At 45.8% G+C, this 26675-nt stretch overlaps 1 protein-coding gene across 1 annotated transcript in view; it reads right to left on the bottom strand.

Annotated features, from left to right (window-relative positions):
* Positions 1-944: 944 nt before the first annotated feature.
* Positions 945-26675, bottom strand: part of SLC35F2 (solute carrier family 35 member F2) — a 35332-nt gene continuing 9601 nt past the window's right edge. Inside the window, exons 2-8 of the mRNA XM_060235180.1 lie at positions 24251-24426; positions 21798-21925; positions 17212-17371; positions 13361-13517; positions 10794-10846; positions 9496-9650; positions 945-1554 (exon numbers count right to left, since the gene is read on the bottom strand). Of these exons, the coding sequence (XP_060091163.1) occupies positions 1309-1554; positions 9496-9650; positions 10794-10846; positions 13361-13517; positions 17212-17371; positions 21798-21925; positions 24251-24426 (1075 nt within the window). The 3' untranslated portion in view covers positions 945-1308. The remainder of the gene's footprint in view (positions 1555-9495; positions 9651-10793; positions 10847-13360; positions 13518-17211; positions 17372-21797; positions 21926-24250; positions 24427-26675) is intronic.

Below are 26675 nucleotides of genomic sequence, written 5' to 3'. Positions count from 1 at the left end.
TTTAAGGACTTTTCCTGTATTAGCAAGTCTGATCTTCAAGACAACAGATTTAAATAAATCCAAGAATTGTTATTATTGTCACTTTATTTATAGTCCATTTTTCTTTCTGAGACTCAAAACAGATTACAGGATACTTGTATTACATGCTGTGGTTGCAGACTTCCCTTTGGCATCTGACTGGCCACTGCTGGAAACAGGATGCTGGACAGGATGGGCCACTGGTCTCATCCAGCATGGCTACTCTCATGTCCATCTGTTCTCTATCAGTGCAGTACACAACTTCAAAAAAAAAATCCACATTGTACATCAGTGGAACTCTCTACCACTAGAAGCTGCATGGTCCAACTTCACAGAATCACAGAGTCGGAAGGGACTTCCAGAGTTATCTAGTCCAACCCCCTGGCACAATGCTGGAAACTCACAAATATCTGAAGGAGACAATTTAAGGAAGACAAGATCTATCAAGAGCTCAAAACATCCTTTAATTCAGTAGCAGCATGAAGTCGCTTTTCATAGCATCACTGCTTTCTGAGATGCCTGACATCATCGTAACTGAATGCTGAGTATACTGGCCTGCCCAGTGTTGCGCACTTATACTTATTGCATTTTATGTATAATCCACTTAACCTGCAAAGGCAGGATACGCTGATCAATTTCAAATTAAAATATAATTTCTAGTCCTCATGAGGGCAATGCCTAGAGGAATGCAGAAAACCAGAGGCAGTTATGTAGGGCTTACTGTGGTCTAGAATTGAGGACTCGGCACAGCAGCTCACACACTCTCGCTTTGCACTGCTCAGACTCTCGCCCTACTGACCATCAAATTTCATCCACGGTATTTTATTTGCCTGTATTTCTCCTCTCTCCCCTTCTTCTCCAGCCATTTGTCAACCAGATTCCCCCCCACCCCCCCTCCTACAGTCCTTAAAAATGGGAGAACTTCCTCAAAATAAGCCATTAATTTATTTGGAATCAATTTGTTGGTTTAAAAAAAAAGTCAGCTGTGTTCCTACTAAAAAGATTTATTAGACTGTTTTCCCCCTCTCAGCTGCCGTGTCTATTAGTCATTCCTCGGATGGCTCAAAGTCCAGATTTTCCGGCTTTTGGCTTTTTCTGGGAATGTAACTTAATGCAGATTATTCAACTGAAGGATCTCAACCTGACTCTTCTGCAGTGAAATCCCAAATCTTGACATGAGCACAGAATCCCCAACAGGTCTCTCTCCAGTTCTAGCACAGTCCGATGTCCATTCTCTCTCGTTTGCTGATATTTTCAAGGACAGTCTCACACCTCCAAGGGCTCTCTGCTTCACAAGACTGACAGTTCAGTAGCCAGCATCTCCCCTGACCCACTTTCTTCGTTACGCCGTGCAGGTGGGACGGCTGCTGCATCCAGATGGTTCTCCTCAATTTTCAAGGCAAGGTTGTCAAACCCAGTACTGGCTGTGAGTGGCAAGCTGGTCGAGGCAGCCTCTGCGGTGCGCGTTGGTGTTGAGCAATAAAGGACGAATCCGACCATGATGACCGCAAAGGAGAGCAGATACAGCACTGAAAACTGACAGATGCAAAAACAGAGTTTAAGAACACGAAAAATAATTAAGTGCTGTCAAGTTGCAACAGACTCACAGCAACCCCTTGAAGCTCCTACTTTGAGGCTCCTAGCTATTTCACCCTGTGTAGCTACTACCTGCTTTGAGAAAGGCGGAGGGGGGAAGAGCTTCTATCATACAAATGTCATGGGGAAAACGACTTAAAATAAACTTTGTCTGACTCCACAGTCCCCGTCCAATAATCCCCATCACCACCCACGGCTGCTTTTAAGACTTATAAAAAAACAACAGAGGCTTCACCATAACGTAAAGTTCAATCTTAAACCATAGCCTGGATCCTTTTCCAATAAATGCACTGTTTAAATTGTCTGGTGGAGACAGGGAGGTTTTCTCCAGTGACGCCACAATCTGACATCTTTATTTAAGGAACATGCAGGCCTCTTTTGAACTGGTGCTCCCACAACAGTGTACAATATAAATTACAAAACTCTCAGGATCCTTAAGTTAAAAAAAAAAAGGGGGAGCAAATTCTTAAGAATACACACACCACTGCCAAGCACAATGCCTCAAGTCTCCACACCACTCCTGTTTCCACAAACTCATCAGAAAGAGGCGGTGCATCATAACAAAATTATTCGCTTTAGAGTGCTTGAAACCACTAACAGCCCAATAATTCAGTCTCATCAGACTCTGGAAGCTAAGCAGGGTCAGCCCTGGTTAGTCTTTAGATTGGGAGACCAACAAGGAAATCCAGGGTTGCTATCCAGAGGCAGGCAATGGCAAACCACCGCTGAACACTTCTTCCCTTGAAAACTCATAGGTATGAGATCGCTGGGAGTTGGTTGTGACTTGACACCACACATAGCACCATGGACACATGAAGCTGCTTTACCCTGAGCCAAGGAGATGATGATATTGGATTTATATCCCGTCCTCCGCTTCAAATTTCAGAGTCTCAGAGCAGTCACAATCTCTTTTACCTCCCCCCCCCCCCAAACACACAAGACACCCTGTGAGGTAGATGGGGCTGAGAGAGCTCTTACAGCAGCTGCCCTTTCAAGGACAACTCCTATGAGACTTATGGATGACCCAAGGCCATTCCAGCAGCTGCAAGTGGAGGAGTGGGGAATCAAACCCGGTTCTCCCAGATAAGAGTCCGTGCACTTAATCACTACACCAAAATACACCAAACCACTACACCAAGGTTAGTACTTGCAACTGAGACTAGCAGTGGCTCTCCCAGGTCCCTAGTGGAGGTCCTTCATATCAGCTACTAATTGATCCTCAACTTGAAATGGCAGGGATTGAACCTGGGACCTTCCGCATACCAATCAGATGCTCTGCCACCGAGTCAAATCTCCTTCCGAGTGCAGGATACAAATTAAGACAAGTGTGTGTAGTCCCTGAAATCAGAAGGCATTACCCTGTCTGCTAGGCCTCTTACAAACCCTCCATTTCCGCTCTTATCATTCTGACCTCTCTAGCACATTTTTAACTTGTCCTTCCTCCAAGGAGTTCAGTGTGCCATGCACAGTTCTCCTTTCTCCATTTCATCTCTACAACGTGCCTGTGAGATAGGTTGAGAGAAAATGATCCAAAGTCACTTTGCAAGCTTCCATGGCAAGGTGAGGATCTGAACCCAGCTCTTTGGGGCCCTAGTTCAGTCTCACCAGTATACCACACTGGTTCTCACCTTTTACTCTAGCTAATGTTTTGCTGTAGTTACTCGTACAGAATTCCTATTTATGATTAACATGCTTGTGTTACTTATTTCTGAATGAGTTAAATTTAATGGACAGAGGGATGAAGGGTTCCAGGCATTTCCCAAATGCCAAATCCCATTTATCTCCTCTGCTGCCCTAATTAGCCAGTCTTGCTCCCCCATCTGCCTGTCCACAGGAACAGCAGGCTGCAGCTCAGTGCGGAGCATCTGCTAGGCAGGCAGAAAGTCCCAAGTCTCACCCTTTGCATCTTCTGTTCCAAGGCTCTCGGGGAGCTGCATTCCTACGTGGCACCTTGGAAAGCAGCTGCCAGTCAGAGTAAACAGACACCCTGGCATGAATCAACATTTTTAAAAAGGCAAATGCAATATTGGGCGGTAGTAACAGAAATATAGTGATGGTATCGCTTTACTCTGCTCTGGTAAGACCTCACCTGGAGTATTGTGTTGTTTTGGGCACCACATTTTAAGAAGGATATAGACAAGCTGGAACGGGTCCAGAGGAGGGCAACAAAGATGGTGAGGGGTCTGGAGACAAAGTCCTATGAGGAAAGGTTGAAGGAGCTGGGCATGTTTAGCTTGGAAAGGAGGTGGCTGAGAGGTGATATGAGATCACCATCTTCAATTACTTGAAGGGCTGTCATTTAGAGGATGGTGCAGAATTCTTTTCTGTGGCCCCAGAAGGTAGGACCAGAAGCAAAGGGTTGAAATGAAATCAAAAGAGTTTCTGACTCAATATTAGGAAGAACTTCCTGATTGTTAGAGCAGTTCCTTAGTGGAACAGGCTTCCTCGGAAGGTGGTGGGCCCTCCCTCTTTGAAGGTTTTTAAACAAAGGCTGGATGGCCATCTAATAGCAATGTGGATCCTGTGAATTTACAGGGGGGACAGTATTTGTGAGTTTCCTGCATTGTGCAGGGGGTTGGACTAGATGACCCTGGAGGTCCCTTCCAACTCTATGATTCTATTAGGCAGCTTTATACATTTATATATGCCAGCAGTGATGCAACTGCCAGAGATATGGGGACAGGGTTGATCTTAAGAACATAAGAGAAGCCATGTTGGATCAGGCCAATGGCCCATCCAGTCCAACACTCTGTGTCACACAGTGGCAAAAAAATTTATATACACACACACACTGTGGCTAATAGCCACTGATGGATCTGTGCTCCATATTTTTATCTAAACCCCTCTTGAAGGTGGCTATACTTGTGGCTGCCACCACCTCCTGTGGCAGTGAATTCCACATGTTAATCACCCTTTGGGTGAAGAAGTACTTCCTTTTATCCGTTTTAACCTGTCTGCTCAGCAATTTCATCGAATGCCCACGAGTTCTTGTATTGTGAGAAAGGGAGAAAAGTACTTCTTTCTCTACTTTCTCTATCCCATGCATTATCTTGTAAACCTCTATCATGTCACCCCGCAGTCGACGTTCTCCAAGCTAAAGAGTCCCAATCTTCCCCCACAACCCCCATTTTCCCAAACTGAACATAAGATCCAACTTTGAAAAGGAATTGGTATTGTCTGCTCCGACTGGCAGCAGCTCTCTAGTGTCTAGTTACCAGGAGACCGAACCTGGAACCTTCTGTGTGCGAAGCAGATGCTCTGCCACTGAGCCACAGTCCCTCTCGGTGGCCAGTCAGCCCCGCTTGCTTTGATGAGTCACAAGTTGTACAGGCCTGGGTGAATGCACGCAAGGGCTTCCCTCTTACTTCCATTCTGCTTGCACAGGAAGAGTATTCTGTCTCTGTCCACCCCCTCCACTTCAGCCTAGAGACTTTGCTGGAACCTTCCCAGAACCCAAGGTGGAAGCTATTATTGGAAATGGATGAAAGACGGCAGTTCTTTTGCCTCCCACAGGAAACCCTGTCCAGATACACCCTGCAGGCCTCGCTTTGAAATCTAATGCCTGGCTGACAAGGTCCCTTGGCTGGCTGATCTGCCAGTGATCAAAAGCACAGTGGAACAGATTAATAAGGTCCCAGGGGGTGCGAAGAGTGCAGAAGGGGGAAAGGAAACCTAATTTGTCCTATGGTTCCCCTTCCCAGTGTAGAAATGCAGCAAACAGTACACACAAGCCGTTCACCTTGGGCACAGGTGAAGCTGAAATGTGCTCCTCCGAGTAAGTTGGTTGCTGTTTTGATGCTCTCAGAAAGTAGCAGTGCAATCCTATGCAGAGTTAAACCCACTGAATTCGGCTAGAGTTAACTCTGCATAGGATTGCACAGTAAGACAAACCAAGTTGGGATGACTGGAAAATATTGTGCAGGTTTAAAAGAATATAAGCTTTCATGTTACACAAGATTCCTTTTCCTCAGACAGAAGCCAAGTAGGCAATTCTGAGAAATGCAGAGGCTGGGGGTGGCCAAACTGCGGCTTGGGAGCTGCACGTGGCTCTTGAAGCCCCCATTGCCCCATCAGCCAGCGTGGAGAAGGCATTTAAATCACTTCTCCAAGCCAAGTTAGCTGGCAGGTTGGAGAATGCAATTAAAGTTAAAGTTGCTTTCTTTACACCCCTCCCCATCTTCCTCCCTCCCTCATCTGATGTTCATGACTTGTGGCTCTCAAACGTTTGAAGTTTATTCTATGCGGCGCTTGCATTAAGCAAGTTTGGCCGCCCCTGCCAGAGGCTTTCACACTCTCATACTATCAGAAGCTACTGCAGTAAAAATTATATACAATCACATATAGCAGACATAAATCTATTTTGTATCAGATTCAAAACATGTGACATCAAAAACTATTATTTCTCTGCTGGCTGCTAACAGCCTCTTGAAAGGAGTGGATCCAGGCAGAAACGCGATGAGATGCTTCGATCCATTTGCGTCAGAGCCAAAGAAAGAAAACAAATCAAGTCTTTCGGACCTGGAACCAGATCTGGCATGCGGGCTTATCGACTGCGGTTCTGCTGGGAAAACTGATGTTTTTGAATAATGAAGCTAAGCTTCTTGAGGTGAAAACTCCCTCTACATCTCCTTAAGGCCATTCCAGCAAGTCAGTTATGCAAACGCAGTGTGGAAAATGGGTCTTCCCCTAATAAAGAACTACACGCCTTCAAGAGATCTCCAGAAAGCAAATTTCACTTAAAGGTCCTACACAAGATGCCCATGATGTGAGTGTGTGGTATATTTACAAACACTGCAAGTGAATAATACCCCTTCTCATGCAAACATAAGGGCCTGCCTGAAGATGTTGTTGTAAGACAGTTAATACGATGGAGAAAGTAATTATCAGTATGATCTGAGTCCAGTAATACCTTAAGGAACATCAAGATTTCCATGCTATAAACCTCCACAAGTCACAGCCCCCTTCATTAGAGCTTTGGCTCTCAACAGCTTACACCCTGGAAACCTTGTCGATCTCTGAAGCACTACTGGACTTGAAACTTTTTCTTCTATCACAGACCCAGGTTCAAATCCCCACTTTGATGGATGATTGCAGGTTCGTTTTCTCTCTCCCTCCCCACACCTACCTCAAAGGTTTGTTGTAGTGAGGATAAAATGAAGGAGGGAAGAAGGATGTATGCTGCCATGAATCCCCTGGAGGAAGAAAAACAGCTAAAGGATTGGGGGGGGGGACCTACTTAAAAAACAACACCACCCCTACATTCTCTAAAAAGGAAACTGCCCTGTCACAAGGAGGAGGGGGGGAGGGAGGACAACAACTTGATATACTGAACTGCCCCATTCCGGCTAGTGCCGGGCTCTGGGCAATTTACAACAATGAAAAGTTTGTGTTGGTGGAGTTTTCTGAGAAGAGTTTTAGGTGGGGGAAAACAGTGAACCAGGAAAGGCTGTACACCTCATCCTGACTAGAGCCCTGGGCAGTGGGCTGCATTTGGCTGGGGGGGGAGGGGACAAGATGAAACAGCCTTATTTGTCAGTATCCCCTGGCAGGCAAAAGACACCACCTGACTGCACAGTATGCCCAAATCCTCCAGAGACTGCACAAACACTATGCCCAAAGAGTCTCTCAATGCTGTGGCCCAATGTCTGCGAGCTGACATAGGCCTGAATGTTCTGCCACTCATTAAGTGTCCTGAAGTTCCAGCAGATACCTCCACCCCCAGGGAAGTTTTGCAATCCTATCAAAGAACTCCCTTCATGCAATGGAAATGAAATAGACATTTTATCCATTCCTGGCCTAAAAAGGAGCAATTAACTACTTAGCCATCGGACCCAGCTGAGTTAACTGCTTTCCTCTGTCTGAGATAATCAGGTGATGGTCTTTGTTATGTAGGGAATAAAATCATTAGGTGCAATTAAAATTGTGGCTGTATATATAAAACGCAGTATTGCAGCAGGACAGGAAAAGCACAGTATGGGATCACGAGAATAGAATTCAGCATCTTGAGACTCTTCGGTTACATTTTTTTAAGAACCAACATTCTAGTCCTTATGCCTATTATTTTATTATTTATTGAATTTATGAAATTTATTTTTTCCCCCACTTATATCCCACCCTCCCCACTGAGGCGGACTCAGGGCGGCTTACATAGACATGCATATGGATGATTAAACATAGTAGTGCGACATTAAAACTATAAAATAATATAAAACATAAATACATAAAAATATTTCAGTGCTATGATCTTACATTTTTCAGATTTATAATTCTCTATACAGCAGATCTTCTCTATCCTCTCTGCAGCTGCTGTACAGCAGATTGTTGTTGGTGGTGGTTCGTATGTTGCTTAGAGCTGTAGTGGCCAGAGGCCTTGACACAAATGCCTGGTGGAAGAGTGCCGTCTTACAGGCCCTGCGGAACTGTATGAGCTCTCACAGGGCCCTGACCTCTTCCAGCAACTCATTCCACCAGCGCGGGGCCACTACAGAGAAGGCTCTGGCTCTAGTTGTCATGAGCCTGGCCTCCTTAGGGCCAGGGATTGTAAGTAGATTTTGTGACCCACACCAAAGTGCTCTCCGGGAAACGTGGGGAAAGGCGGTCCCTAAGGTATGCAGGCCCCTGGCCATATAGGTCCTTAAAGGTGAGAACCAACACCTTGAAATGAACCCAGTATGCGATAGGCAACCAGTGCAACGCTTTCAGCACAGGTTGTATGTGTTCCCGTAAAGGAAGGCCCATTAACAACCTGGATGCTGCGTTCTGCACTAACTGAAGCTTCCGGGTTTGAGACAAGGGTAGCCCCATGTAGAGGGCATTGCAGTAATCCAATCTTGAGGTGACCGTGGCACGACTTAGGTACAGGACCTTCGCTGGATTCAACTTCAGTCGACTCAGCCTGAGCCACCCTGCCACAGGGTTCAGTACGGAAGAGTCATTCAGAAAGCTCTGTAACTGCACCATGACCACCCTCTCAATATTCTTGCCCAAAAAAAGCAAGTTTGACACCGGTCGATAATTTGCCAATATGGCCAGGTCCAAAGATGGTTTCTTTAGGAGGGGGCAGACAACTGCTTCTTTAAGAGGCTGAGGGAAGGTCCCTTCAGATAAGGACCAGTTTACAATTTTCCTCAGGGGAACTTGAAGTTCATCCCGGCTAGAAGTTGAACGTCGGGGACAGAACTGCCCCTTGTGGCACACCACACACAAGTGGGTGCCATCAAGACAGTTCTGGACTATGACCACTTTGTGGGTAGGGGAAGGAGTAGTAAATCAATCGGAGGAGGTTGAGAGTAGGGGAGGGTACCAGCCAGAATGGAGACCATCGCTGTCCTCAACCAAAAGCCTGGTGGAACATCTCTGTCTTACAGGCCCTGTGGAATTGTATAAGATCCTGCAGGCCCTGATGGTATCTGCCAGAGAGTTCTACCAGGTTGGGGCCAGAACCAAAAAGGCCCTGGCCCTGGTCAAGGACAGTTGATATCTTTAGGGCCAGGGATCACCAGCGGATTGCCATGAAAGGAGCATAAAGCTCTCCTGGGGATGTACCCCACAGATATGTCTATAAAGAGATATATTGATGAGTAGGCCAGATGACAACAAGGACACTGCCAGGGGGGTTGGTGTTCAGTGCCCCAGACAAATATCCTTTTGCCTTCCCATAACTAGCAAAAACTGGAATCAATTACACAAAAGAGTACCAATAAAAGAGTAAAAGATGCTACACAATTGAGATAATACAAGAGGAACAGATTTTCCTGGCACAGACTTTGGATTGTCAAGCTGCAGAATTTTAATTACTTGAGCACAGATGATACATGTTCCGTTATTTACATGTTCCGTTAACTCTTGAATGAAGCCTAGCTGCAAACAGAGGCTGCTTACCTTGTATCCAAACAGGAAGAGTCCAAAGAAAAGGCTGTAGAGGTCAGCTGTCAGAATGCCCAAGTTGACAGATGTAGCACTGGTAACTCTGATCACTATCGGCATGAAGCTGTACAACCCAAACATGCAGAGGGCAAAAGCCAGAAAGAGCAAGACTGCAAAACAAGACAGCATCTTAACATGAAAAGACATGGAACTCCAGTAGTAAGGAAAAGGGCAACCGCCCCCCTCCCCATTGCTTCCAGAGACTGGCCTGCTGTCCCTTTTACTACTAAGGTGATCTGCTTGAGCAATTTCCAGAAGAACCAGAGAAACTCTCCTCCCTGGACTGGCTTTTGAGTGCCACAGTTAAAGGGGCAGAAAGCTGGGATTTCAATATCCCTTTTGTTTTCAGTTTTTAAATTGGTGTTCCAATGTTATTTTAGAAATATGCTTCAAACGCTGAAAGGCAGGTTATAAATACTGTAAATAAATAGATATGTTTGTATAAAATGCTTATGACTTCTGACAACTGACTTCTGGCGACCCTACAGGATTTTCAACCAAGAAATGCCTGTCTCTGCACAGCAACCCCGGACTTCTTTGGCAGTCCCCCATCCAAGTACTAACCAGTGCTGACCCTGCTTAGCTTCTGAGATCTGATGCGACTGAGCCAGCGTGGGTCATCCACATCAGGGCAATCCGCCCCCCACCCCCATCAAGTTGCGACTGACTTATTTCAAACAGAGGCTTTGCCATTGCCTGCCTCTGTATAGCAACACTGGGCTTCCTTGGTGATCTCCCATCCAAGTACTAACCAGGGCCAGCCCTGCTTAGCTTCTGAGAACTGATGAGACTGGGCTAGCCTGGGCCATCCAGGTCAAATACATGCCGGGTGAAATAAATACAATTCAAATGAACTGAGTGCTGCCTAGAGTAAGCCATGTGCACCAGTTTTAATCCAATAGGCAAAATTATCTAATATGTGAAGGGCTGAATCCAATTATTCCCATCCATCAAATGCCACCCTTCAGCAAAAAGAGACCTTCTCCATTGGCGAAAGTCATTCTCCACAGATGGAAATTTTTTCTCAATTGGAAGGAAATGTAATGATCAAGGGATTTGGGGGGAAGTATATGTGGATTCAGAGCCCTGCCTGGTAAACAGGTGGTCAGCTCTGCCAAAATCAGCTTCCATGTTCTCTACTCCCATCCACTTTTATTGCCAAGTCATAAAACTGAACTGACACAAAATACAAAAGGACCACCCCAAAGTTAAGTGTAAAGCAATAAGCTTAAGCATTTTGGTGTAACACATACCAATTTTCCAGTTCCACTGAATATTAGCTATGTCTTTATGTTCCACAATGCCTCTAAAGAGGAGAGGAAAGGGGAAGAAAGAAAAGAACAATGCCAATATTAGTATTCTGAAATGCGATTTTCATAGTGTAACATATAATTATTAACATTCATAATAACAGATGATTAACCTAACCCACTAAAACAACCCATCTTTCTACCTATATAAGAAAAGCCTTGATTACTGGAGATTGGGTCACCTCTTCATGTTCCTCACTGGATGACTGTACCATCAAAGGGCTTACAGGAGTGGTTTCCTATAACAGGAGGAATGGAAATACAGATCCCAGCTCTCATCTCAGATGCTTTCAGTGTGCACCTACTATGCACCCACTTACCAGAGAGTGAGCACCATTAAAATAGTATGATCTAGTTCCAAGTAGATTAAGTATAGGATTACACTGTAAATCCTCCCACCTATTCTCTCATTGGTCCAGACATCCACTTTTCCTCCCCTCATTGGAGTGTGGCAAACCTGGAGACGTCTTTGTCCCAGTGGGTGACAGAGGGAAGTGGACTGCTGGCTTATGCCTCATCTGGGAAGTTACACATTCACCTTCTGTCTAAATATTCAAGAGGCTGCAGTGCTTCGTAAGATTTATGCCCTTGCAGTCACATTGTCAACAATTTGCCTGAGTCTAGAGGGGGCAGGGGAGGAAAGGAAAGGAAACAACATTCAAAGTGATATCTTAGAGCCCAAACTTTAAAACTGTGGGGTCAATTCAGTTTTGGTCTCTGGGGGTGCAACTAGACATTATGCCCCATGTCCTGTGGCTGTTTCAAAACCGAATAAAAGGGGGGAGGGACAAGAGAGTCTGCGCCCTCCATGCTGATTTCTGCCATCTGGAGACCAACTACAATTCTGAGTGAACTTCAGCCCTCATCTGGAGACTGGCAACAATGATTCCCCAGGAGGAAATGTCAGGTTTGGAGGGGGAAGTCTATGGCATTGTATCTGTCTGAGGTCCCAACCCTCCTCAAAACCACCCTCTCTAGACTCCACCCCACAAATCTACAGGAACTTCCCAACCTGGAGTTGGCAACCCTATCTCCTTCCCAGCCAACCATTAACCTATCTTTATCTGTCTTTCTGATTTCAGCTTTCCATCTCCTCCCCCCTCCCTGAAGCCTCTACCTAGGAAAAGCACAGTCTTTCTCCACAGTGGGGATCAAAGCAGCTTGCATCATTCTCCTCTCCCACTTTTGATCTGCACAACCCTGTGAGGCAGGTTAAGCTGAAAGTCTGTGACTGGTCCAAAATCACCCAGTCAGCTTCCACAGCAAAAACCTGGATCTGGCAGACCCTGCTCTGAAGCGCTAACTGCTACGCCACACTGGCTGTCATGAGGCACTTTAAAGGTTTTTTGTTTGATTGCAGCCTAAAGCTTTAAGTAATTCTTAAGTCACCATTAATAAACTCCTCCTCCTTCTAAATCTAATCTTTATTTTGGCACAGTACTCTAAGAAACAGAATTAAATTCAGGAATTAACTCCATAGCTTCAATGTCACTGGGAAACTGCCTTTCAAAAATCTTTCTAGAGCAAGATTTCCATGGCTTTAGCAGCTGAATAATGGGACAAAATTCAGTAGAAGAAAATGTTCCCATTATGAAGAAAGAGCATCACTTTGTTGAGTTTCTCCCAACATGCTGATAGTTATCTGCCCATCTGTCCAAGACTCAGCTCCCCCCATCCAATAAAAAGGTGGCACCATTAACTAGAAAAGAAAGGTCCCGAGATGTAAATGATTAATCCCACAAATAGTGTTTAACCATGTGGTTCCTTCTATGAAGGTTTAGGCTATTATTTGCATAAGTGACCATTTACAAGACTTAGAATTTCAGTGGATAGAACAGTCAGCCTCTAAGCTACAAAAAAGAAAAAAAAACTTTAAACAGCAGTGCTCACTCAATGGCTTTACAGCCATATGTGGCTCTTTTGCATGCCACCTGTGGCTTTTCTGTTCCCCAATATGGCACCTGCCCCATGTTTCAAAAAAGTGGGCAGGGTCCTTGCCTGGTGAGGCTTGTGTTTGACAGCTGGTCCCCACCTTACAACAGCCATTGGCAGAAGGACAGGCTAGCTGTGAGGCTCCCTGAGGTGCAGGTCTCATCCCAAGGATGGAAGTAAACGTGGCTCTCTATAAGCCACAAAATGAGTGCCTCTGAGCTATAAAAAGAAAGTACTAGGCGAGGTCAGGTAATACAAATGCACAAAAGGCTGCCATATTGCAAGGGATAATTTGATGTCCTCCTTACTACAGAAAGTAGAAGACAGAGGTGGACAGAACAACCAAGAAAGGACATGAGGAGGAGAAACCATGGCTGCCATGTCTCCCAATTCAATATTGAATGCAAAAGCAATCTCCAGGTAGAAGCCTGGCAACCATACTGTGCTCCCCAATAGGCTAGCTGCATGCTAATGATGGATTAACAACATGCCCACCAATTCAAGGAAGAGAGGAAATCATTCTGTGATAGGGGATGGTTTTCTTAATTAGAATGAAAGTACATATAACTGATCCTTACAGCTGCAGAGCGCTGATAATAGTCCCAAACAAGCCCACCATTCCTAGAAACTCCACTCTGCTCAGATTTTTCACAATGTATTCCTCACTCACATTCGAAATGGCATACAACGAGGCGCCAAGAAGGACTAAGACGTCTCCAATCACCACGTTGCTTCCTGCGCAAAAAATATCAATCAATGAAAGGAGACTGTTAAAAATGTAAAATGAGTATTTTTTTTAAAAAAATGGTAAAATTAAATACAAAGATTTCCAACTGGCATTTTTCATGGTAAATAATGGCTGGGATCAGTGCCAAGTCACTCCCCCCTCTTTCAGAACAGGATCCTGAAATGGCCAATTCCACTGGCCATTATATTATTGTGGAAGTTATCTATTTTTATTCTCACCACACTGGCATTTGACAAGGAACAAGGATGACAGAATGCTGCAGTGATGAGTAGCATCACAGAGGAATGCAAGAGACCAGCATCTTTACAGCAACAGGATGAGTGCTGCTTTCACCCATATTCTGGCAAGGCAAAGAAACTCATCCTGGCCAAGTAGGAACTCGCAGTTTCTTAGTTACATTGGCCAGTTACCCATGCAGAAATGCTGCACTCACTTAATAAGCATCCCCAAGACTGGGCGGGTGCTGACCTGGCATACTAATTAAGCACGGATGGCAGTCCAGTTTAAATGAAGCAACAAGCCCCAGCAAAACTGAACAGGGAAGCCGTTTCAGCCCACAATTAAATCAAGGCTAGGAGTGAAGAAACAGCAGCCACAAAATGTCACTGAACCAGTCAAGGTTGCTCAGAATGCAGCACTTCAGCTCTCTGAATTTCCCCCGTTGACAAGCTGGTTATATTCACCCCATTATCTCCTGCTGACCTCTACACATCAGGCTAGCTTTACAGTTACGGCTACAGGGCTGGTTGAGAAACTGGTACTTACCAGTGCCTTTGAAGCAGATGAAGAGACTGTAATAGTAACAGGAAGACTCAAGTCCAAATCCCCACTTACTCATTAAGTCATCTCAGGCCAATTACTACCTCACAACCTACCTCACAGGACTGTTGTGAGAAAAGTGTGGGAGGGGCTGGTATGATTTCCAGAGCTCCTTTGAGAAAAGGCAGGATAATACTGTGATAAGACAGAAATTCCTGTACTGAGAGCCAATGTAGTGTTGTGGTTAGAATGCTGGACTGGAAGACCCAGATTCAGACCTCCATTTTCCCATGGAAGCTCTCTGGGCAACCAGGGGCCAGTCACTCTTTCTCAGCTGAACCTATCTTGCAAGACAGTTGTGAGGATGGAATACAGGTGGGGGAAATAATGCTATAAACTGCCCTGGGTCTGCACTGAAGAGAACAGTGGGATATAAATATCTAGGTACAGAAATGTAAGAAAGATGGGTACCAAGTCTGAGTTCAGGAAAAGTACAATGCAGGCAACAAACATTTCAAAAACACTGGTCTAGATTTGGGTTGAAATCTATATAACATCCTACAAAAATGCTTATTTCTGTGAGGCACCATAAAAAACCCAGCAAAACTACAATTCTGCATTTTTAGACCCTCCAGTGTTTTCTTTTGTATCTTTCCTTCCTTCCATCTCTTTTGCCATTAATAGCCTAATTCAGCTGTCTGTGAAAATCAATAGATTGATCTCAATAAGAGCTGGACCAAGTTCTGCCATCTCTGAAAAGTTCCTAAATGGATGCTAAGAGAGTCTTGCTAGCATCAGAAAAATAAAAAGGCTCTGGGACACAGCATGTGCCCCCTGGGGGTTGCTGCAAGAGGGAGCGTCATCCAGCAGTGAAGCATGGTTAGACTTCATTGAATCACTGTTCTTATTAGAGTTGCTGACATTTTCTTCAGCAGGGCTCCACAAAGAGATGTTCAGCAAGTGAAGCATTTCCTGTTATTACACTGGCATTGCTGGGGAAAACATGGATCCAGCAATGTGCAAGGAGAAACATAAAAGGGGTTAATAGAGTTCTGCTTGTGCACAATCTTCTGTAACACCTGCCATTTTTGTTCCTACATCTTACAATGCCTGGGAACTGCTTGCATTATAATTTCCACAAGTGGAAAACTGGCTTGGGATATGCTACATTTAACTTAATGCAAGGGACCAGATTGAGGTTTATTTTATTCTTCCACTTGCACATGGACCCTGGTGCATAGGGAAATCTTCCTGAAGATCCAAGCCACGGTTTGCTAAATCTCTGTTTGTCATACAGCTGTTAAAAACACAGAAAACTCTGACTGGGAAAAACAAACTGTACGCCTTACTGAGGAGGGGAGGAAGGAAACGCACAATCCAGATCTCTTTTGTATCAGGGATGGGAGGCACTGTGGTACTGGACACAGGAAAGTGGCCTTTGTAGCATCACAGGAGATTCTGGGACCCACACCATATGGAACTGATATGACACCCCTGATGAGGACAGGCCCTCTCCTGAGTGACAGCCAGGACAGTGGTGCTAACTCTTAAGAAGTAGACTCCCTAACTGTGCTGGGCCCTAAGATGGGGCTTAACTTTCAGCTATGATGCCGCTGAGCTCCTTGAAGGAAAAAAAAGGGATACAAAAATAATCACCAATCTCTCTTCCTCTAAAGAGACCAAGGCAGTATACAGGATGTCCTATTATTTTAACAACGACCCTTCACAGTCAGGTGGGCTGAGCCTGAGAGACAGTAACCAAGTCCAGGGTCACTCAATATGCTTCATGGCTTGAATGGAATTTGAATCCAAGCCTTTCAGTCCAACACTCTAACTGCAACACCACCCTGGCCTTCATCATCATCATCATCACACTAATAACCAATGGTAATCCTCTTGCACGAGCCAGTGGTGCAACTTAGTCAATCTCTTACTTTCAGCTGGTGGCAAAACAACCCTTGCAGATAAAAGAACTGATGCAGGAATTCTGACACATTTATGAAAGAATGCAAGAGAACTGGCCACTCCTCCACCAACCCTGATCCTAGATCCAGACAGCTTTATATGTTATATCCTAGCAGCTGAAAGCGGAAAGGACAAATAGTTTTGCAAGCATCATAAATGTGCTACTAATAAAAATGAAGAACTGAAGCTGCAGCCAAGCTGCATGCTAGCCCTTCTTGCCAGCAGGAGCTCTCTAAGCCTTTGGAAGCCCTTCCCCACCTTGATAACATAAGATCTTTTTATTCGAAGATGACAACGACTGAATCACAGACCTTCTAAATGCAAACTGTCCTACTACTGAGTTCCGTCCCTTCCCTCACCTCCAAGGGACAGCAAACAAGGGTTAGCACATCTCACTAAGAAATTCTGGAAACCTTACCATGTCATCCTAAGCAGAGTTACACTTTTCTGTCCACTGCAAACTCTGCTTAGGACAGCAGTGTTAGTTCCAGAATGTGCACAGAAGCATGTACTTAGCTTCACCGAACACACAAAAACTGCCTTTTGCTGAGTCAGTCAATTGGTCCATCTCAAGGTCAAGACTGCCTCTCTGACTGGCAGGGGTCTCCTTTTACATCACATACTACTAATCCTTTTAACTAGGGATGCTGGGGATTGAATCAGGGACTTTCTGCATTCCAAACTGAGTCGAACCCTTCCCTAATGCAATACAATTTTCTATTTTTCAATCTGTGGCATAAATCTAGCTCCTAACGTTTCAGTGTTCAAACCTTAGCATACAGCTGCAAAGTACTTAACTCAGTGCCAACGTAAGCCAAGAGCTGAAGCACACCAAAGAATGATACTCAAATGAAAAGGAGAGCACCAAATCAGCCCCTTGTCAGTGCAACTAGAATCATTTGCGCACATTCTGCCCAGATCTTGGAAGCATTTGTATGCATTTTGCCCAGACCTTACCTTCACTTTCTTGCCTCCCAGCTAATATATCCGCCCCAACCATGGTCCCAACACCCAGCAGGCAGACAGCAACAGCAATGAAATGGATCAGTTTGTATCTTGCACGGAGGATGAACCAGGATAAAGCCATCAGCACCGGAATCCCAAAGCAATCAAGGAGCTGGCAAAGCAAAGAAAGAAAACACATCCAAGCCTTACAAAGGGTCACAGTTACTGATTTCTCTAACCAGATAAACAAATGTGCAAGACATGCTATAGGATCAGTGCAAATCCAGATTCAGGGCCTGCAGGTACAGTCAGCCAAAAGTTCATTAAGATTAAACAGGTTAGAATTCCAGATAAACCCCACACCACTGGGTTCCCTCCCACAGACACACAAAGGGATTTAGTTGTAACTCTGACTCAACTTCGACGTTCAATTTTAGTCACACAAAACATTCCTTCTGAGGTTTTGCTCAGATCAGTAGTCCTATTAGTGCAGTGTTGTCAACCCAATTTTAAAAAATCGACCAAATTTACTTTGTTGCTATAATCCTCCCTTTTATGTACTTAAAATGAACCACAGTAACCCCGTTAAAATATTTCCAAAATGCAATTTTAAAAAACACAGCCACTTATTATCTTTTATAAAACCATACTTCTGAATCCCAGTTCTCCTTTGCCTTTTGCCAGTGCATGTATTTCTGAAATCAGAGCTAGTTTTGTACAGGTTAGTGGCTCCTATTTGCTTATGAACTATGATGTCAAGCAAAGTCTCAAGACAGCCAAATTCCAAATTAGAGGGCAGGGGCCACAGCATAGAGATTCTGAGACAAATACGCACTTTTGTCCAATTATACTAAGTCATCAATGCCTGGACACCAGGTATTTCTGAGTGAGCCTTCTTGCCTTGGATCAGCTGAGTAGTTCAGCATGTTTTGATGAAAAGGAACTCTGTGTGTGTGTGTCTGAGTGTAGAGAGAGAGGGGCAGGAGGAGAGATTGATTTCTGAAGCCTGTTGCAATTACAGTACTATGCTGGATGCAGCTAGCCAGTATGTCATCCTGTACTTTTTTCCGTGTGTTTTGAATTATGTATACTCCCCTCTAGATCACCAGTCATCTAGTATTAACTGTTCACAGTGTTCAAGGTGACACAGGAGTAGGATCTGAAACTGCTGTTTTTAGCATCAGAAATGAGCCTGGTGTCATTCAACTCTGCCTTAAAACAGTCAATTGACATTAGTTGGTTGCATCAAGGCATCTGCTTCTAAACAGGTCTTTATGGTACAGAGAAGTTGCAGGCCAAGTACATTCTCTTCACAGCCTCCATGGCAGGTTAATAGTTTAGAATGGCCCCACCAAATGGGAGATGGGTACAAAAGCGGGAATCAGCAAAGCCACCTAATGTAAGTTCCTTGTGGTTTCTTCCCACACTTCTACAGGTACCATATGGGAGGGGCTAGTGATGTGGTTCCTGTGTTCAAGGGTTAGTGGAGTGGCAGGGGAACAAACCAGAGCAACAGAGCTCCTACAATATTGGAGCAGCATACAAACCAGCATTCTGTAACATGCCAACTCTTGGGTTCATTGAGTTCTGCCCTGTCTATTTGGATTGGCAGCAACACTCCAAGGTCCTTCTCAGCTCTGTTAGCAAGACCTGTTTTAGACCAGTGGTACCAGACGTCAAAGCTGAAGACAAAGCATGAATTCCTCTGCAGAATTATATGTCTACCTTTTGGGAAGGAACAACTCCCAAATTTCCCACCCAAAATTAATATATGGAAGAAGGGGAAAGGCCATGCGCAGACAAACCTTGATAATTGTAGTTCTGCTGCATAAAAGGTTCCGTTCCTGTATATTATGTCTTCAGCAATGTTCCCTCTAGGCTGCAATGTCCTGGGAGCAAAAATTCTACTTTGTGAGCTATTAGCATTGAAGTTGTGAGCTATTGGCATGAAAGTTGTGAGCTACTGGCATTAAAATTGTGAGCTACTGCATAAATTAGTCTGCTATGGGGCCATTTTTCCTGAACTAAGACAAAAATGTGTGAGCTGGAGGCTAAAAAACTGTGAGTTAGCTCACACTAACTCAGTTCAGAGGGAATATTGGTTTTCAGTTAAGAGCGCCTCTGTAGTTCTCTCCAGTTAAGAGCTCCCTTCTAGCTAACAAATAAATTTCAAATCTTAATCTTTCATATCAGAAGAAGAAAGGAAAATATCATCAACAAAAGCCCTTTCCAGGAGGCACAGTTGCCGGAAATAAGAACTCTCTTTGAAAGGATGTGGCTATCTGGACTACTCCTTAAATTCCCTGCAAAAGGGACAACCATTCCTGACTGAACTTTTGTTCCTACATTTAAAAGACTGGGTTCCAAAAGGACATCATTTTAAAAAGGTTTATTTAGAAAAATGTGAGTACCTGGCTATAAATAAAAATCTCTGCAGTAAATCTCTTCTCTTCTCCTGCTCCTTTCTTAGGTTTCCTTCCTAATAATCCCTGCTTCTCTCTCTCCCCCACTTAAGAAGGTGATCTAATGTTTTTCAGCAGTATCTCATAACTCTCAGACTCTTCCAGCCTTGGCTCTCAACAGTGAATTCCTAGTCAAAATTAAAAAGGCTTCTTGGTTTCACCAGGAACCGGGGTGGGGTGTGAGGAAAGGATATCAAAAGTCACTGTGTTCTCCACAAAGCAATAATTACCCGAGCCAAAAGTCACAATTAAAAAGGTTGTTGGCAAAACAACCTCTCTTCCCCACATTAGTGATTTCTTGGAAAAACGGAGAACCCTATTGGTTGTAAGACTGACTTGCTTGTAAGATCTTATACAGGACAAGCACATTTTACTTGTGTATTTAAAATATTTATAAGCCCACCTTTCTCCTGAGAATCTCTGGACCCAAGGCAGGAAACAACAGCAGAAGAATCATGTTAAAAAAGCAAACATTTAAAGCAGCAGACATTAAAACCAGTCTAAAAATACCTTCTGCTTCCCCACCACCACCTGCAGGAGTTTCCCCTCTGCCCTAGCTCAGACTGCATCAAAAACAGCACACTAAAATGGACTGGAGTTTGTTGAAATTGAACATGAGCTGTTTCCATGCAGATGATTTGCTCCACCCCAGCTCTTAAAAAGCCATGGAGGGAACAGAGGAGATGCAGCGTCTATACGATGCCATCCTCTTCCGTGTGGGTGCAAAAATGCATTTGCCTACAGTGTAGGCAGGAAGGTGTGGGCTGACAGACACAAGGGGATATGGAAGGACAGTTTCTCCCAGAGGCTCCAGCAAAGGAACAGTGGGTCTGCTGCTGTTGCTCAGGTAGGCAGAGAAAGAGGTCAGGGCTACAAAGGTTTCCTTTGAGCTCCCAAGGGAGCCTCTGAATGCAGTGGTTTTCACTCATGTGTGCCTCGCAATCTTTTTCCCTACATATGTTTGTTCAGGGTTTGCCTGAAATGTTTTGAGTGGTTGTAGGGATCCCAGCTTCCTTTTGCAAGGTGACAAACAGCCAGTATGGACCCTTCATTGCCACTACATTTGCACTGTCGACAAGTCTGCAACAAGGGAATCGCCTACCCAGCCACCCCTTGTGGAAGCAGTCTCACTGCCACATTTTCAGTAACATTTTCAAAGCATCAGGACTCAAAAAGAGAAGCATCCAATCTACCTTCTGATCAAGTCCAAAAAGCTGTACTTCTTCCCTGCCACATTGACAAATATGATTCACTGCGGCATACTGAATACACTCAGCTTCCATTATAGCTCTGGCTGTCAATACAAGGGATATTGTTTTTTGACAATGTCAAAAAATCCTGACTAAAAACTTCTTTAGAAAAAAAATCTCCCATCCCCAGACCACAGATATCCACCCACCATATGTACTGCCTACTTCATCTTAACACCTTGCCTACAAAACATTCATGGAGGAGAGATCTATCAGTGGCTACTAGCCACAGTGACTAAAGGAAACCTCCACGTTCAGAGGAACAAATCCCAGTGGCAGTAGGCAACATCAGGCGAAGGCCTTGGCCTCTATGCCCTGTTTGTTCGCCCTCCAGAGGAACTGGTTGGCTGCTCCATGAGCCAGAATGCTGGACTAGATGAATTATGGGCTCTTCTTATATTCATGCCGTAACATGTTCAGCCTTTAAAGGTGATCTTTTCCTTCCCTTCCATCCGCCCAGAGGGGGGGGGGGGGGACGGAGAAGACGAAAGATAGAGAAAGACTTTTTTTTTTTTAACAATACCAGTTGAAGAATGAAGAGGAGACGAAAACGTGAAGAGACGAGGAAGGAGTAGGAGATGAGAAATCCGAAGGATTGCAGTGAAAGCAGGAGATCAGCGAGGTAGGTGTTTTCCGGACGGCGGTAAAGAAGAAACTGAGTGGGTTAGGCGCCTCCCCCTCGTCTAGGCATGCCCAGACGATGCCTCCTCCTCGGGACGAGGGGAAAGGCGCGCTAAAATTAACGCTTAAGGATTGCTTTGAATTCTCCGAGGTTGGGCCCGATCCTGGCGGATAAACCCATATGTGGGACTGCACAGAGACCACGAAGAAGATCATGTTCAGCCTTTAATGTTCTACAAGATCCTTTGGCTGTTTGTTTTTTTACCTGAACACTTGTTAAGGTGGTGTACTGGTAGGCTTTGACGATAGTGTAGTTTGCTTCAACATCAACCAGCCCTAGCAGAATGTACTTCCACCATTTCCCCTTCAAAATCTTCTGGAGGCTGTCGCCATCTGGAGGGGAAGAAACGCACAAGACAGATATGTGGGAAGCAGGACGAGCTCTTGTGCTTTCACAACAGTGAGAAAAAACAGTTCAATGCCTAATGGTCTAAATGACCAGTTTTCAAACAACATTCAGGAAACTCTTGTCTGCATTGCAACGTTTGCCATGAAGCCCTCTAAATGTTGCAGAGGATACTGTGCACGTGGGCACACACACACATACAGAGTGAACCCAAGTAGATGATCTATTTTTCCCAGCTCAGTGCTCAGGTCCTGTCAACTAGCCATGTGCTAGGAGCTCCCAGCTGAAATTTTAGTTCTCAGGCATGAGGGTTGATTTGGATTGGGACTGAAAAACAAGTAGAGAAGACTCCTAAGCCTACTGCTCATCTTATTTTCCCAACCTGAAATGGCCCTGGTAAGTTGCTGTTTGCCCTACTGGGGAAATCTATGTGTACTGATAAGCTATGTGCGTTACCTGTCTATATCACGTTACCTGTCTCTCCAGCAGGGCAGACAGGAATTCCCTGGGGCTGATTCAGGTTGGAAAAGGAGCAGAGGGAAAGTTTAAGCCCCTGCTCCCATAATGCCACAGTCCAAATCAGGGCTGCCACTTCTCCCAGTATAGCAGGAGGCATCCCAGTGGCAACCCCCAACCGCTCAGTAAACTGGCAAAGGAAAAATGCCTGGGAAATCACCCAACGCTCCAACAGTGTGACATCACTTCCAGTGCAACCCTGACACTCTTGGGCCAGCACTCTATGATTACACGGAAACATTATGGTTTTACCCTAGAATGTTGGTAGAATTCTAGAGCATCATCCAATGACATTGTGTCAGAAGTGACATCACACTTTTGGAGCAACAGCAATTTGATTTGCACACACCTCACCAGTTGCCAACACTTGGCAGCCAACCCCAGTCCTAGTCCAAATTGGCCCCCAATTCAAGGGGGACTGAGTGGACTAAGACTGAATCCTGCGAAGACAGAGGTCCTTTGTTTGGGCCGTCGTGGTCCAGGGGGGGAAATCCCCCTACCAGCTTTTGACGGTGCGCCGCTGATGGCGGCGGACATGGTCAAAAGCCTGGGGGTGCTACTGGAGCCGTCCCTAAAGATGGAGGCTCAGATAGCAACCACTGCCAAGTCCGCGTTTTTTCATCTTAGGCGGGCAAGGCAGTTGGCCCCCTTCCTGGATCGCGACGACCTAGCAACAGTGATCCATGCTACGGTCACCTCGAGGTTGGATTACTGCAATGCCCTCTACATGGGGCTGCCCCTGTGCCGGACCTGGAAATTGCAGCTGGACCATCCCCGGGCCCAAAGAAGTCCGTCTCAAGACAACCAGAGACAGGGCCTTTTCTACAATGGCCCCCACATGGTGGAACCAGCTGCCGGAAGAGGTGAGGGCCCTGCGGGATCTTACTCAGTTCCGCAGGGCCTGTAAGACAAGCCTCTTCCGGCTAGCCTACGCCTGACTAGATTAAGGTAGCTTATCAGACTTTAGTGAAATATATGGTATAGTTTTAATGTTAAGATTTTAAGGTTTTTAAATGCTTTGACTTTTTAATTGTAATAATTTTGCACTTTGTTTATTGTTTTATCGTTTGTTGTGAGCCGCCCTGAGCCATTTTATGGGAAGGGCGCGATATAAGTCATAGAATAAATAAAATAAATAAATAAGTGTCAATCAGCAATTCAAGTGTCAGTCAGCATGCGTCTCCTTGAAAGGGCTTGTGGCACTGGCAAACCTTGGAAGAGTGTTATCTTGTGGCTGAGCTCACAGCTTGTGGGGGGGGGGGGTTGTAAGACCCACTGGGACTCTCTCATTCTCCACATGAAGTGCGAATGAACCCAAGAAAATGCCCGTTTCCCTGGAAGAGAATGCTACAGGAGAAAATCAAAAGGTCATATTCAAGGCGTGTAGATTGTCGCTACTGATCTTTCTACCCACAAACTCCTGCCACACAGTTACTTCTCGGAAAGTATTACTTATGAAGACCTGGTCCCTCAAAAGCTGGGGACAATTTGCTGTGAAAGCTTATAATTTACTGGATCACCTGAAATACAATGGAATTAGTCTGGATGTCATCGTTTTATTGTAGGGCGGTAGTTTTAAATGTATTAAACGTGAATTTTATTGTTTATGGTTGCTGCAATCCATCCTGAGCCCATTCAGGGGAAAGGCAGGCTAGAAATCTAATTAAATAAATAAAAATAAACTCCCTCCCAAGGCCCACCACAGCATATTCCTAAATACAGTTTGAAAAGTACGGCATTTGCCTGAAAATCTTCAAGGGAAACATTGTTCTCAGTTCCATATTGGGTCTTCATACCTTTTCTACAGGCCAGAGTCGTCGTATATACTAGAAGCAACAAGCAATAGTTGATGAAACTCTGCAGCATTGGAGTGTTCACATGAAAGCGTTCAGCTAAGTACTGGCTTGTAACTGCCGTCCCGCATATGAACAAGGAGAGCATCTGGCCCAGGGCAAGTGTTTTCACAATGTGCCTATAAATGCAAAACAAGACAGAACTTAGATCATCTTTATATATTACTTTAGGGAAATGGGTCTCTTCACTCCAAGGCTGCTGAAGAGTCCCTCAGCATCTGCACACCGCTATAGTGCTGAAGCCACAAGCTCTTTGCCTCTGTGGCTGCCTCCTGGCCCTGCGTACCCCTCCCTTATTCAACCATGTTCATCAGCAGAAGCTTGCAGTCCACCAGCAAACTATCACAAGCCTCTGGCAGTCTCACAACGAAGGCCCACGACATCTTGCTTTTGGAAATCTGCAAGAAAGCAAGTACTTGGGACTCTAGCTTGGAGAAACGTCGACTGCGGGGTGACATGATAGAGGTTTACAAGATAATGCATGGGATGGAGAAAGTAGAGAAAGAAGTACTTTTCTCCCTTTCTCACAATACAAGAACTCGTGGGCATTCGATGAAATTGCTGAGCAGACAGGTTAAAACGGATAAAAGGAAGTACTTCTTCACCCAAAGGGTGATTAACATGTGGAATTCACTGCCACAGGAGGTGGTGGCGGCCACAAGTATAGCCACCTTCAAGAGGGGTTTAGATAAAAATATGGAGCACGGGTCCATCAGTAGCTATTAGCCACAGTGTGTGTGTATATAAAATTTTTTGCCACTGTGTGACACAGAGTGTTAGACTGGATGGGCCGTTGGCCTGATCCAACATGGCTTCTCTTATGTTCTTATGTACTTCTTTACACAGTGCACAGTTAAATTGTGGAACTCCCTGCCACAGGACATGGTGTGGGCTGCCTACTTGGAAGGCTTTAAAAGGGAAGTGCACAAATTCATGGGAAGATGGAGCTATCAACGGCTGCAAGTCACAATGCATATCTACTTCCTCCAGTACCATAGGCAGCATGCCTCTTTATATAAGTTGTTGGAGGGTGTGCAGGCAGGAAGATATTGTCACAGTCATCCTGCTTGTGGGCTTCCTAGAAGCAGCTGGTCAGCCACTCAGGGTCAGCGTTAGGCTTCCCAACCCCCCCCTCTGGCCGGGGACCCCCCGATTTGCAGCCCCCTCCCCCGCTCTCCAAACATTTGGAAGCGGGGGTGGGGGGAACTGCTTCCCGCGCCGCCGCCAAGTCAGCTGACCAGAGGGGGAAGCCCCTGCTCCGTTGCTGCTGGCCGTGCTCGCCGCCTTGGTGCCCGCAGCCACTCCGCAGGCGTCGACGGCTCCAGCTGCATCACCACCCCCTGCGCCCTCGCTTCCTACCAGGGGCTGCAGCAGAGCCACTTCAGGAAACCCCCGGCAGAGCGGGCGCTGAGCGGCGACAGGGAAGGGGGGATCGCGTGATGAGGTGGGGAAGGAGGGAGCGAGGGCCTGGCTGAGGAAGAGGAGAAGGAGCCCCCGGCGGCGCCCAAAGGGAGGCCGAGAGGACCCAACTTTTCTTCCTGCCCCGTTCCCTCTCGTGCCGGCGGGCGCTCCAGAAGGCCGGATCGGCTCGAGGGCTCTTTGCTCGGCTCTCCCGCTGGCGCCTCCCTCCTCGCTTCTGCCGCTCACACGCGCCCGCCTGCTTTCGCCCGGCCGGAATCGCCGGCAGCTTCTCCTCAGCTTCCCTCCCACTCCCAGGCCTGGCTCCCTTCAACGTGCCGGCCTTTTCTGCTCGCCCGCCGCTTAGCAATGCCTGCTCCTGGGGAAACATAAGCCTTTTTCTAGGGCGCCAGTCGCTGGGCTTTGGCTTCCCCAGTTTAGCGTCCGTAAATTGCAGGCTCCCCCCCCACCACCTTTGGGTAAAGAGCTGCCAATAGGAAAGGGTTGGTCATCAAAGCCTTTGGGATTTCAGCCAGATGCAGGACCATGGCGGAGTGCAGATTTGCATTGGGGGTGGATCCACATGTCACTTGAGGACTTATCACCAGCTTTAAGAGGGGATTGGATAAAAATACGGAGCAGAGGTCCATCAGCAGCATAATTGTCCATCTTGGAGTTCAATTATGCTTGTCATACCCTTGTTCCTGGCTCCGCCCCAATGTCTCCTGGCTCCACCCCCAAAGTCCCCAGATATTTCTTGAATTGGACTTGGCAACCCTAGTCAGCGTGTCCATGTTTTCGGTGTGTTTTCGGCTCCCCCCTGCCCTTGGCAAGGGAAATTTCCCAGCTTGGCAGCAGTGGCACAGTTCACACAGCATGCCCTGCTGCCAGCTGCCATAGCCCCAGTTTTGGCTCCCTCTGCCTCCGCCCTCACCCCCAGCGAGGGAAATTTCCCAGTTTGGCAGTGGTG

The sequence above is a fragment of the Heteronotia binoei genome, chromosome 3 (genome assembly GCF_032191835.1).
Source record: "Heteronotia binoei isolate CCM8104 ecotype False Entrance Well chromosome 3, APGP_CSIRO_Hbin_v1, whole genome shotgun sequence".
In the NCBI taxonomy this organism is placed as follows: Eukaryota; Metazoa; Chordata; class Lepidosauria; order Squamata; family Gekkonidae; genus Heteronotia; species Heteronotia binoei.
This window is presented reverse-complemented; position numbering and strand designations above follow the sequence as displayed.